This window comes from Nuphar pumila, chromosome 9, assembly GCF_984573655.1.
Source record: "Nuphar pumila chromosome 9, dmNupPumi1.hap1.1, whole genome shotgun sequence".
NCBI lineage: Eukaryota > Viridiplantae > Streptophyta > Magnoliopsida > Nymphaeales > Nymphaeaceae > Nuphar > Nuphar pumila.
The window spans coordinates 127,189,118-127,203,908 of record NC_143257.1 but is presented as its reverse complement, the minus strand read 5'-3'; the positions used below and the strand labels follow the sequence as shown (position 1 = coordinate 127,203,908).

General features: G+C 37.2%; 1 protein-coding gene across 1 annotated transcript in view; it reads right to left on the bottom strand.

Moving 5' to 3' along the window:
• The window catches only part of LOC149829382 (FAD-linked oxidases family protein), a 55,395-nt gene extending 47,792 nt beyond the window's left edge, over window positions 1-7,603 (bottom strand). Inside the window, exons 1-5 of the mRNA XM_090018083.1 lie at window positions 7,276-7,603; window positions 7,000-7,093; window positions 5,346-5,446; window positions 4,398-4,446; window positions 1,318-1,410 (exon numbers count right to left, since the gene is read on the bottom strand). Of these exons, the coding sequence (XP_089874209.1) occupies window positions 1,318-1,410; window positions 4,398-4,446; window positions 5,346-5,446; window positions 7,000-7,093; window positions 7,276-7,523 (585 nt within the window). The 5' untranslated portion in view covers window positions 7,524-7,603. The remainder of the gene's footprint in view (window positions 1-1,317; window positions 1,411-4,397; window positions 4,447-5,345; window positions 5,447-6,999; window positions 7,094-7,275) is intronic.
• Window positions 7,604-14,791: the final 7,188 nt, after the last annotated feature.

Here is a 14,791-nt window from a genome sequence, read left to right as displayed (position 1 = left end):
TCAAGTTCAGATACAAGTGTAAGTCAAAAACTGAACAAACTTCTCTCACTCAGTGTCTAAATGTGAAACTAAAAATCCATCTACGCTCTAGAAGAGCAAACTCTTTTCGTATAAATTAAAAATGTTCTTGCAAGTATAAACTCATGACAGAGATGTATCAATATGAACATTTTGGTTGACAACAGCCATGCATCCCATGTTTCTTAAAGTTGGAGAAATTAATGGAAGCAATCATGCTGTTCATCATCCAAACAAGTATGAGCATTGAATCGCCAAGCAAAGAAAAGTGAACAGGGAAGGGCGGTAGAAGAGTTGCTTTTGTACCGTGAGCAGCACTCATGTAATATTTTGCACCATGTCAGAGTTAGAGAAAAATGAAAACAAAAGTTACAAAATAGACCTGGGCCATCTGGATTGTCTTGGTCAACCTTGAGCATAATCTCTAACCAATTTTTGTAGCTTGAAATCTTGTCACCGACCTATGTAGTTTATCTTGTTTTGTTTCAAAATAGTTGTTATTCTCTTACCCCATACCCTCACCCAAAAAGAAAAGATTCATTTTTCCACATTCATGGAATCATCAGTTGGCTTTCGTACATGTCACTAACTAGAACAGTTAGGCCATGGGAGGGACTGAAATTGAAGCAAACAACTGAACTTGAGCTTTATGCTTGCCAACTATCTAACATTCACATATACAATATGTGATGCAACCAGATCATGTTGTTCTCTTTACTTCTTTGTTTCTTTAATTATTGTGTATTTTGATTACATTACTTTTTTTATTTTTCTAGGAGTTCAATTTTTATGCCCAGACCACAACCTTTCTCAAGAACATGACACTATGAATCCCAAACCAAATGCTTTTCATGATGTTTTCTGTTCATAGGACCTGACTTTTGAAGAGAAAACTGAAAATAAGTGCCATTAATTCAGCAGTCTACACATACATAAAAAGCCCAGCCACACTAACTAATGAGTGGACAAACAGGTTCTGAAAGCTCTTCCCAAACCCCAAGATAGCATCATATAGGTGCTCAAGTGATGCTTTAGGTATCAGACATAGAAACAAAAATAAAGTTATCCTAGGTTGACTACTTGTTTGGATCCTAAAAACTGTCATTTGTAGTATTGGCATCACCAAGAATGCATTGGAGAACTCAAGACCTTGCTGAAACTTATGTAGAAGTTGAAAAAACAAGGACCAATGATAGTTAAAAATGAGTCAGAATGACTCACATTTTATGTCAGGCATGTAAAGAAAGAACAGCCTACAACCACTTGAAAACCTGAGGAAAGAAATTGTCTGACACAAACCTTCATCAATGCCATGTCAATGCAAACGCCTCCATATGGAGATAAGGTATGCCCTTCAATTGATGTAGCACCACCATATGGTATGATAGGAACCTTGCCACAAGAAAAAACAAAATCCAACTAGTAAATAACTGCATAAAAGAATCTAACTGCATTATTCATAGAGAGATGAACACAATCATGGAACTGTGATATATAGAAGTGGTTGATATTTAAGCACATGTTACAAATGCAAGAAATTTCTAAACAGATAATATGAATGTTTCTCAGAAAGAAATACAATGCTGCAAAAATGACTGATAATAATAACAGATGATATTGTTAAAATGTAAAGTGTAACATATATATATATATAATATTTTTTTTCTATTCTTTTCTATTTTTTCCTTATTTGTTTTTCTTTATTTTTATGCATCTAGTTCACATTGAACTAGATACATAATCTAGTCAAGTTCTAGTTAGAACTTGACTAGACTATAGCCGTTGGACTCTAGTCCAACGGCTATAATAAGAGTCGTTGGACTAGAGTCCAACGACTCTTTTGGGGAGAGCTCAAAGTGAGCTCTCCCCACTCATTTCCTTTTATATAAATAGGGGTGAACCCCTTTTTGTAAATGCACTCAATGCTTCTTAAGCATTTTTATTATGAATAAAAGATTTATTATTTTACTTTGTGTTCTTCCACTTATACCCTTTTGTGGGTCTTGTTTGAAGTGTCTTTTATAGACACATTTTTGAGTGATTCAAGTAATTTCGTGGAAGACCACCATTTCATTACGGATATATCATACTGGCTTCCAAATTTTCCAAGTATTATCCTTTAGATTGACTCCATTCCATGTACTCACACTACGAAAAATAATATTTGGCTTTTAGCCAATAAAAAGACATACATAATCTATGAAATATAAGTTGATAGGTTACATATGTCAAGATTTAACATTACTTTTAAAAAATAATAAAGATGAAGATGCTGAGAGCAAAACACAACAACAACAACAACTATGCCTTCATCCCAAAACAATTGGAGTCAGCGATATGAACCAAAAAAGAAAATCATTCTGGGTCTTCCACATGAATCCTTCTCCTCCAATCATTTCTATCCAATGCCATGTCCTCGGTGAGGTTCAAAGCATTCATATCATTTCTTATCATCTCCAAACAAGTCTTCTTAGGCCTACCCCGACCTCTTTTAACTAATATATTTTCCCATTTTTCCATCCTTCTAACTGGAGCATCATTAGGCCTTTGCCGAATATGTCCAAACCACCATAAACGATTCTCTCACATCTTATTTTCAATGGATGCAACGCCTACCTTCTTACGTATCTCCTCGTTTCAAATCTTATCTTTTATTGTATTTTCACACATCCATCTAAGCATACGCATCTCAGCTACACTCATTTTTTTTAATATGATGTCTCTTGGCAGCCCAACATTCCGTACAATATAGTAAAGCGGGCCTAATTGTCGTCCTATAAAACTTTCCCTTCAACCGCAATAGCATTCTACGATCGCACAACACTCCAGTTGTACTTTTTCATTTCATCCACCCAACCTTTATCCTATGATTTACATCTCCATCAATTTCTCCATACTTTTGAATGATAGATCCTAAATATTTGAAACAGTCGTCCACCGGTATTTCTTGCTCACCAAGCTTCACTACACTCCCATCACTACTTCGTTGCTTACTAAACCGACATTCCATATATTCTGTCTTACTCTTACTCAACTTAAAACCTCTTGCTTCCAATGTTTGTCTCCATAATTCTGACTTAGCATTAACCTCAGCTCTAGACTCATCAATCAAAACAATATCATCAGCAAACAACATACACCACGGCACATTTTCTTGAATAGATCTCGTAAGCTCATCCATCACTATAGCAAATAGGAAAGGGCTTAATGCAGATCCTTGATGTAACTCAACCGTTATTGGATAGAAATGATTGGAGGAGAAGGAATGAGAGCAAAACAATGGAAGCCAAAATTTAAAGCTGCTGGTTTTTATTGTTTCTTTTCTTATTATCCTTTTCCCTGAGATGGAAAAACATATATTGGACAAAAATATATGAAAAAGGAAAAACATTAAAAAAAAAAGGTTAAGAAAGGTGAGTCTGAAAAGAGAAAATAAAAAATAGGCAAGATAAGGATAAATAAAAAGACAATAAACAAGACAGGAAGGAAATATACTAGACAAGATTATCTATTACCAAGAAACATTTCTAGAAGTAGTAAAAAAAGGTTAAAGAAGGAGAATGAAGGGAAAATAAACTGAGAGAACCATTGCTGAAGACTTGATTCTTTAAATAAATATATGTTTCAATAAATGTTTCATAGGATTTTCAGTTGTATCCATCATAGCATGTATAAGTCGGCCACTACACACAAATTACAAAAAAAAAAAAAGATGAAATGTAAGTGAAGAAACAGTCACCCTGTATGGAAGGACTGTCTAACTAGGGGACGACACAATATTCTAAAGCTATTACAAGTAAGAAAAGGATGGAAATAGGAAGTTCGAAAAAGGGAATTGCATAATAAGTGCCACAGAAAACAATATATAAAAGACTTTCAAATTACAATATTTAGAAATAATGTCATTATATGCATGTTCTTATATTTCTATCTACTAAACTTCAAATTAAGGCACACGAAAGAAAGTATCAGCAAGTTTTCTAGTCGTTCATTTACAAAGATAAGTTCAACAGGGTTCTTCTAAAGACGTTTTCAATGGACGTTTATGCTGCATATGCACACTCATCATGCAATGTTTTTCCTGCATAAGTTCCTGGAATGTGCACATTTATGTTGCACAGTTACAAGCAGTTGCTTATGTGTGTTTGTTGTGAATGCTTCTTTATTGTATGCACGTGCCAGTTCTGCAGATTTCATCTAGCACAAGGAGGAACCGGAAACCTTGCATGAGCTACTTCAATCAATGTCCTTGTCTTGAATGAAACAAGGACATGTACTGGCAAATAATTGGCATACACCTGGATTTCAATGCATAACTAACACCTTGTAAAAGAAACCCCAATGAACACTTGCAGAGATATGATTGACAAAAATCAAACCTTATACTTGTTACAAGCTTTAACAATCTTTGAGACCTCCTCTTGGGATCTGCAAACAAAAAAAAAAGCGGGAAAAACAAGTTATTTTGCACTTTAGTTAGCAGAGAAATCGTAAGATTAAATTTAGTGTGTGTTCGAACATATCTTGTAGGGTAAATTACTCTTGAATCTTTATGGCAATATATCAAATTAACAGACATGATGTTAGTGTTTTTTTTTCCTTTGGAAAGCCAACAAAATTATATTGCTCGATAAAAAAATTTGTATCGAATCCATGTCACACTGTTCATATGAAACACACCCTTGAACTCTTGAAGTAAATGCAGAAGCACTATCTCAGACATCCCCTCAAGAAGATTTATGCTAAAACATTTTCTTTGTTTAAAATCTCATAGAAGTTGCATGTCTCTCCAAGATATTTTAGTCCTTGACCATAACATGACTTGCACAGTGAAGTTCCATAATTTTTACTTTCTCTAATTTATGGATAATTGCAGTCATCTTTTATGCCTTCTTTGAGTTCAATCTTGTGTGAAGACCATTCCAGCCTTACAACCTCCTTAGTCCATTTTTGCTACCATATATTCCATAAGATCTAGTATGTTTTCTTTCTTCTTGAGATTTTGTTCTCTTATCTTCATATATTTTTTAACTTCATTACTCCACCACCATGTTTTCCCTACACGTAGGAACTACATCTTTCAACTTCCCAAACCCCCATGAAGTTTACTGTTTATTTGCTAAACAAGAGGGATGTTTATACATATGGATATCATTAAAAAAATTGCTGCCTAAAATCATTATAAGCCTAGTTTTATTATTATTATTAATTCCCCCTAACTTGAATGAGTACCATGCACGTACAACCCTCACCAACCCCTCAGGGAGGGTGGAATACATAAGAGAAAGAACTCGAATAAATTAAGCATTTTCCAGAATGAATCACACCTTGGATAGACAATTACATCGGGGATATTGACAGCTTTGTGAAAACTGTTCTGAGGTTTTCCATGAAAATACCGCTCCTCATAATCAAAAGTCAGATTACCCTGCATAAAAATACTACTATGAGTAAATCTTTAGGGACATCCAGTGCAAAATAAAAGCATCCATAGATCACCTTGTGCTTGTTATGGACAGATTAAATACAAGAATGTCAAAAGTTTAGGAGCCCAGAAAACTAAAAACATAGTGAGCCCTTTTATGAATTTTCAACACTCAAGAACAACTAATATGATAGAGACAAGCAATACAGAAGTCTATTTGGAACTTGAATTCAAAGAACCAGCAACAATGGCTGAAGAAGATTAAACTTTTCCCAGATTCCACCACATGCATAACTCAAATATAACATCTAAGTCAAGTTTATGAGTAAGACCATAGCAACAAATATTAGCAATATTTTGAAAATATCACAATATTTCAAATTATTGAAAACTAATATAAAAAAACATGATATTTTCAAAATATTGCAATTTTGTTATGCAGTTGGCAAGATAAAAACATTTTTTTAATTTGGTGATTCAATATTTTTGTTATGCCTATATTCTCCCCAAGCATTTTCCCCTTAATGGTGAGATTTTCCCTTGCTAAGGAAATCCTAATGCCGAGATTCATGAGATCAAGATCGCCCACAAACAGTTCAGCAGTCTAGAACCGATTTCCCCAAAGTAATGACTAGGTGCAGGACTAGAGCAATTCGTGTCAATCATTCCCACTGTGGATAGAGATACGTTACTACATCAATCTTTTTGTTATCTACAGCAACACCATGTAAGAATTGATCTGCAAATGCTAGTGATTAGTTATTATTTGTGCTATTTTAAGCATCCGATGGAGGTTCGTTTACAGTAACAATACTAACAAGAGATGTGAGAATCTAGATAAGTTCTACCAATCTAGGAACGCCTATCAGAATGCTTCTGGACAGGCACAAGCATGCACATGAACACCCCTTATCTTACCATGCTGATCTTCATGACAATGATACGTACAAGAAATCCCTAATGTACCATAATACGCTGATAAATTACTTTGAACTGCCATACGTTGACTGGGATTCGAACCTAAAAAATCAAGCTCCAGTCACATCATGCTGCCAATTGTGCAAACTCGGGTGTATTTGGGTGTTAACAGAAAAGGTACAGATTTTGGAAGAAAACTTTAGATAATACAGGTGGCAGAAACTGGCTGTCAAGGTTTATTTTGAGATTCAAGTCAAGGTTAATAAATAATTTTCCTTTCACCCATCTTCCCTTTTTTTTCCTCTTCGGGGAACTTCATTAGATCAGCTTTAGAATTTCTAATGATACATTGATTCAGTTCTTGCTAGCACCAACACACTTCTCGATCAAAACAAGGCTTACTAAACCGCATTATGCACAAAAAGTACATCAAGATAGCAAATGCAAATGCTATAACACTCCCTCAACACTTAGAAACTAAGACACCACCAAGCCCTGATGATCGAAGCAAATTAAGCATGAGTCAATACTTAAAAGGCCACTAAACCGCCGTTTATTCTCACAAAAAAACAACGTGCAATGCGACTCAAAAGAGCAACAATCAAAGGAAACACGATGACAGGAAGAAGAGAAAATACATCGCAGATCAACTTCAATTCGTCGATAAGCTCCTGCGGGGCACGCCGATGATTCCCTAGGACCACCACTCCGGTACTCCCCTTCCCTCCTATTCTGGAACTCAACACACGAAACTAAAACTTCAACAAAGAAGAACAAGATGAATAGAGAAATAAATGAAGTAACTAAACTGTAATTCCGATCACTCGATCGAGACCGACAGCCACGAGAACCGGAATCGTCGGAGCTATCAAAGCAAGAAACTCAAGGCGCAGAAGAGCTAAAGAGTTGATTACCGTTGCAGCTCCTGAGAGGACTCGCAGAGCGAAGGGTCCCGATGGAGGAAGTCGAGGTAGACAGCTCCCGACGACACCGCAACCGCGACAGGGAGGGCGGCGAGCCACGAGAACCGACGCTCGCTCCGCCTCGGAATTAGGGTTCCGAAGAGGTTAGAGCTCCGTTCCCTTGCGCCGGTGGCCGAGAGGGCCCTAACGAGGTGCTTCCGGGTCGAACGGAAGCCAGAGAACAAGGAACGGAACGCCATGGGCGAACAGACGAGAGAATGGCGAGGTTGTGGGAGAGAGAGACGATACAGTCCGCTCGGTGAGTATGGGGCTTTTATAGGTGGCGAGCGAGCGAGAGAGAGAGAGTTGGCCCTTCAGTGCCTAACTTCAATTTTATAATGCCAAGTTGGGCTTGGAGCCATCAAAGATTCGACAAAACGGACAAGTTTTTTTGGGCGGAGCGCCCTTACGGCTGTCGGGAGGCGCGACGATTCCCGCTCACGCGCGCGGGTCAGACGATGTGCGTTGGATTCGGGTCGATCTGGGTACTGAAACCCACGCAATCGGTTAGATGTAGGGCTGGAAACGGATCGGATATTCGATCCGAGCCCCACATGTTGCTTTATGATTTGGATCATAAGTAAAATCCGAATGTACATTCAGATAGGATTTGGATATGTTCAATCGAATTATTTTTGGTTTCGGGTCATATTCAAATCAGCATTTTAGGCTGGAGCTGAAATTGATCCGAATCAATATCCATTCTCATTGAATTTTTTACATGTAAGTAGCTTGTTTTTTTTCCAAGATCCAGTATTACCATATGTATTTTAGATTTGGATTCAATCTTACCTCATCATATATGATTCGGATCTGGAACTGGATTCAGATCTACTGTTTACATTTCAGAATCAGATTCGGGTCTGAAAAGATCCGGCCCAAATCTGATGCAACACACAACGCAAGTACTAGAGCATGCAAGGGGATTGGATTTGTTTTGGATCTAACATCGATGTCCGATATATTTTTTCTTTGATCTTAAATTAAGATCCGACAAGGATTTGATTTGGAATTGTACTTGTCTGGACCTTAGGGGTGCAATCGGATTGAGTTTGGTTGGGCCTTGATCACAATCGAACACCTTATTTGCATGTATGGATCTCAGAATAAGATATAAATGTTTCGTTGGACTGGATCTATATTCAACTTGATGTGATTGGGTTGTATTTGAATCTTAATCCCATTTTGAACTATTGCTTAGAATTTGGATTCGAATTTCAATTGGAAATGATCCAGTTGTGATTCAAACTATGTGCACTCCTCATCAGACTTTTTTTGGATTTCAATCGGAATAAATATTTTGTCATATCCATATCCAATTAGTTCAGAGTTTTGCATGTAAAGTGCTTGTTTCCATCCAATTTTTACCGGATACCGATATCATCATATCTGTTATTTTTTAGTATGGAATCTGCTATGTCACATTGGATCCTGCAGAGATTCGGATCCATAACCATACCTATTACTTAAAATTTGATTCAGGCCAGACATGATCCTGCCCGTATCTGATCCATTTCACCCCTCGATGCAAGTGGGCCAAGCTCAGAGCCCAATATGTCCTGTGCTTTCAGATGTGGACGTCTTCTTAAAATTCTGGGTCCGACTGCTGTAGGCCGGATTGTGCTTCGTTGGATCAGGATCCATGTAAGCACTGTTACAACCAACCCAAAAGGGTGAGGTGGAGTTCTATATGTTCGACACAGCCCTACAAACATGATCCGAATATGTAAAATTGGATGGTATATAATCCAGATCCGAGAATAGGCTTGCTTTGCAAAGGAGAAGCGCTGCAGAATGCTCAATATCTTATATTCAGCTTGTCTTCGACCTAGAAAACATATGCGAACAAGTGGTTTTGGATATAGGCATCAAATCGATTGGGTAATCTTTGTCAGATCCAGACCGGACCAAGTTTGTAGCCTATCCAGTTCTGAATTTGTATGTAAATGGTCCCAGGTCTTAACCAGATTTGGGTCATAATATTGATTGTGATATCCCTATAGTCTATAACAGATCCAACCATTTTTATGCCCACCTGTAGATAGCCATACTAGGGTTGGACCCGGTAATTAAGATAAATCCAACCCATTGACAGCCCTAAAGAAAGGTAATCATCAGCCAGACCAATGTTGTCGGAATTGATTGTGAAAAATGGTCTATCGAGAATCGAACCCAATCCAGCTGAATCGGTCAAGTTTTTTTAAAAAAAATGACGTGTCAATAAAAAATAAAAACAAAAATAATATCTAAAAAAAAAACTCAAAAATATTAAACCCAATCAACCCTTTCGATAATCCATTTTGAGCCGACTTGATACGATTCACAACCATTCTTACAATAATGGGCCTCCACTTCTCTGGTAGGAGCAGCTTGTGTTGGGACGTTGCAGGTTTAAAACCCAATGGTATAGTTGTATTACTGGCAAGGGTCTGCCTAACCCCAGCTTGCCTTTTAAAAAAAAAACAATGGGCCAGACATTATGCTTGACGTGGATCTAGGAAAAAGCAACGTCCCAGTGTCCCACCACTTCGAGCTTCAGCCGAGGCAATTAACAGCCGTGTAAAATTGATCTGGCTGCTCGGCCACATATTTTTTGACTTTCCCTCAAATGATATATGGCCATCGAAGTTTACCAACTTTCATAGAAGTATGCATACATGCACACATACTGATGAAGACAGCATATTAAATGATGTGTCAATTGAAGTTTTATCGATGCTTGGCCTAAGGGGGTTGGTCCTTCGCTATCAGGCGAGTGGTCAAGGTTCGATTTTTGTGGGTGTCACCCCTTGCACAAGCCTATGCAGGGAGGGTCGAGGGTCCTAACCACAGAGTTTTCTCTTTTGAAAGTCGATCTATGTCCTACTTGCTACCAAGCTCTGCGCTCGTCCTTGTAACTAAACCAACAAAAGGAAAAAAAGTTTATCGATGGCATTCAACCACAGTGGACAAAAAAAAGTTTTTCTGTTCTTCTGTGCTGTTTGACACCCACCCACATATGTGTACATTCGAAGGTACAAGCATATATAATATGTATAGCCGTAATCCCACCTATCCTTTCAGAAATTCCAGTGTCATACCCTACCTACGCACACCCACACCCATGCCTGTACCTGTTCCTATGTCACATACATTGCATTTTATGATTTTAACCTCTCTTTGCTTTTCTGCTTTCTGATGCGTACTTATTGTTTGACGTGTTAATAGAAGGTTTTGTATGTTTTTTTTTTGGGTCAAAATGAATTGCTTTTGTTGATTAATTTACACTGCTGGAGTCTCCAAACTGCAAGATTTAAGTTATGTGGCGAAGAAGGAAGAGAAGAGATGACAGGATGTTGGGGGTTTAATCTAAATGACACTAAATGTGTAGGTCGTCTCTCTTTCTTTCTGTTTTGCTACGAAGCAAATTACAATCTGCAACTCTTTTATTCCACTAATAGCCTTTCTCAAGTTGTACAAGGCCTTTAACAATGGGCAACTTGGATTTTTAGAACCAAATCTTTATTTTAGTGGGGCCTTTTCTAAGCAAGTTTGCAACTTCATCTGTGAACCAACAAGCCTTGCTCCTAGTTCTCTTCAAAATTCTGTCTTATAAAATGTTGATCAATTTCAACATGTACTATTTTTTCTCTAAGGGCGTTCTTAATAGCATTGATCAGAAATAATCCGTAGATAAAAACTCCATGGCTAAAAGGTCAAACTTCCTGTAAGCACAAAACATGGGGTGAGTTTTTCTCCTGCATTTGATAGCAGCTGCGGGCCTCACATCAAAACCTTACAGATTATCCCTGTGTAGTTTTTTTGCACACTATCAAAATGCGCCCTAATAAATGCAGTGAGAAATTGATTGCACTTGGATTTTCAAAAGATAACACAAACCTCTTTTCCTTCTCTTCTCTTCATTTAGAAGGTGTCTCATCAATGCATGTCATGTCACTTCAGAAGTTACTGCTACCATGCATCTATATTCACCTCCATGCTTGGTGATGTGATTGTTGTTTGCTTTTTGCACTCCAAAATACCAAGTTTCTTTAGGAAAAAAGTACAAAATTAAAAAATTGGAATTTGTTTCTTAGGGTCACTTGCCCAATCAACATTTGGATAAATTGTAATAACTATATCTACATTTGGAAATCTTTTCTCATACACCAATTAATGATTAATTATATATTTCAGATACCTAAGTATCCTCAATACTTTCCTTGATTCATGTATGAATTCTAAACATAGTTTACAACATACACACAGTCTGTCTAGTAACAGTGAGATACTACAGCACACCAACTATGCTATGATGTTTAGTAGCATCATTATACACATTGCATTCTTTTGCACCAGGCCTTTAATGAATAGGACTATTAGTGGCAAATTCCGTGCAATATTTCATCTCTGTTTTTGCCAGTAATTCCTCTATGCATCCATGTAGACTCGTGATTTCTTCTATCAGCTTTAACTCCTAGAAAATTCCCAAGTCCATTTCATTCTTGTGATTCAAGAGATGTTTAAATTTCTCAGTGTCTTCATCTGAGTGCTGTGTAATGATAATATTGTTAATTACATGAATAATTATTAATGAGACCTCTTCATTTGTTTTGTAGATGAATAGTGAATGATCAAAAGAATTTTAAAAATATGCTTCTACACTTCCAATAAAAAACTTTTGAACCAAGACCCATATGCTTGTTTCAATTCATATATTTCTTATTTAATTTGCATTTATATGTTCTTGGGTCTTGTTAAGTACACCTTGAAGGCTAGTCCATGTATGCTTCTTTCTTCAACCCACTGTACAAAAAGGTTGTCTTAACATTCAATTGATGAAGTGGCTGATCATGCTAAATAGCAAGGGATAATTATTCCAATTGTGCCTATTTGACAGATAGTCTGAAGGTTTCTTCACATCTGAACTATGTTCATGTGTGGCACCTTGGGCAACCATTATGTCATCTATAAGCTGCAATATGGAAGCAAGGTTCTCTTTCATATTAGAAACGTAAAAGGTATTTGGTAACGACAGAAAGTTATAACAAGATAGTTGAATGAACGCATTTCTAATATTTGAAATAGTGTGGACAGTAATAACGTTATTTCTTTCTTTATATGCAATTAAAATTATGAAACTTATACCACCTGAGAAATTTAAAGCGCCAAAGTCGATATGCCACGCTGCAAAATCATCTTGTTTAAGATCCAAGTAGCGAGAGCTGCCAATAGTTCTTTTTGATCCCTTAGTCAAGTATTGTTCACTAGAAAGTCTAGAATCTTCTTTGCATTTTGAACAGCTTGCTGAAGTGTTCCTTTTTGCTGCCCGAAATTGGCTTCTAAAAACAGTTGGGATAATTTTTGCACTAGTACTTTGCCTGTATAAAAAGGTCTATTCCATTTTGTGCTATTATATTTTCATGGGTAAATGTTAGGAAGAGGTAAAATGCCATGCCCTCCTTGGTTGATCATCCTCTACATCATGTGACAAAGGCTCTTCCTTTTAAGTGAGAAACATTTTAAACATGACAAGTTAACCTATTTAGGTGCCTAGAAAGATCATGACTCTGAAAGAAAGCTATTGGTCTATTTGTTATTGTTTAAGAAGTTGATGCGATTTAGCTTTTCAAAAGCAAGTTGAAAAGGGAAAGAAGACAATGGGTAACTATAATGCAAGATCAAGTAAAGAGAAGTGTAACCTGGTGTGCCCAAGTATTGTATCATGTCGTGTCGACACAGAATGTGCATACCAAGTGAAGTGTTTGTGTCACACAATATTCTTTCTTATATTTTTTGAATCACAAATAATTGCAATGCTGTCAGTGGTTAGTAAAAAGAAAAGAAAAAAACAGAAATGCCACCTGTAAGTAACACACGATAAACAGTAAAATGGAAGCAAATTAACATTCTGTCTGTGTTTTTTATTTTCTTGGCATGTTCATAAGAGGTTTTGTTGTTTTGTCTGATCATCATTTGCCCTTGATTATATGCTATTCCTTTTTTAGTCAAATTGAATTGCTTTTATTGGATTATATAAGAGGGTTGATTTTCATGAATTTAACAGGCTAGATGACTCTCCGTGTCTCCGAGAGCTCGGGTTTTTAGATGCTTTTCTTGCCACTTTGGCCTCTGAAGGTTTGCCCTTTTCTTCTCTGTTCATATAAACTTGATCTTTCTGTGTATTATAGTGGCCAAAGTCAATATTGTAGAAAGTATTGCAGTCATCTGTTAGAGGTTCAGCAACTTAACTTGATTCTTGCCTAAGTGATTTGGTTTATGAATATTTAAACCACTTGAGCGAAATCTTATGTTAGAGGCACTCATGATTAGGCAAATTTTCTCATCGAGATTTGGCTTTTCTTTTCTTTTTTTCCCTTTTGAGTAATTAAAGAATGTTGGGGTACAATCCCCTGTATCATTAGTGATATAAGAAGCATGATACAAGAATATTTCAGTACCTTATGGGTGGCAATCTGGAGGGTTATCCTTCCAGAATCTAGACCCCCACAAGGCCAACTAGATCTAACGATTGCAAAGCAAGGGTTAAGCATCCTAGTGGACAATTTGTATGCTTTGTCCCATGCGCATCTGCTAATCTCCTCAGATTAGCTATTAGTCTTCCTCTTCTGTCTCGCATTGCTTTTATGGCTGCATGCCATAAGACTTTCAGCTACCTGATCTGCCATCTGTAGTTTGGGAGGTACAAGATCATTAGCCAGTAGTTGATTCCGATGAAGATGAATCTACCCTCGCTATCATCTAGAGAAACAGTGTTCGTTTGCTTATATTTGCATTCAACTGAAACAAGATAATGGAACCCAAGGCCTGAAAATTGGTCCTCCTAATTCATACTTTGTAATCATTGTTCACAATCCGACCAGCACAAATATTTTCTGAACATGCTTAGCAAACCATTCTCTTGACAGTGCTAGCATTCGCTTTAAAGTTGCTACAAATGATTTGTCACAAAGTGGCACAGAATCCCAAACACAAAAAAAGTAAAAAATAAAAACAATTTCACTAAAACAAGTGAAATCCAAATAGCCCAAGGGGGGGTTGACGTAGTGGGGTGGGACCTTGGCTGCTAGATGGGCAGTCAAGGTTCAATTCTCATGAGTGTCACCCTTTTGCGCAAGCCAATGTGTAGCATAGGCCCCGGGGGCTGGAGTCCTAGCCTCGGAGCTTTACACTGCTGGCATGACGACCGTAGGTATGGCAGGCTGAGCCAGCGCTGCCAGGTTTTTATGCCGGGCACAGTTTCTTCTGGTAATGAATTAAAAAAAAAGGGATCCAAATCCATTATCATAATGCATTTGGCTAAATACAACAAACAATACACAGCTAAAAACAAGAAATAAAAATAAATATTCTGTTAACAAAAAATATTCACATTATTTACAAGATAATCCTCACTACAAAGACTCATGCACACACCTATTTACACCGACTGCTCTCTCACTTCACTCATGTGCACAATCATTTGATG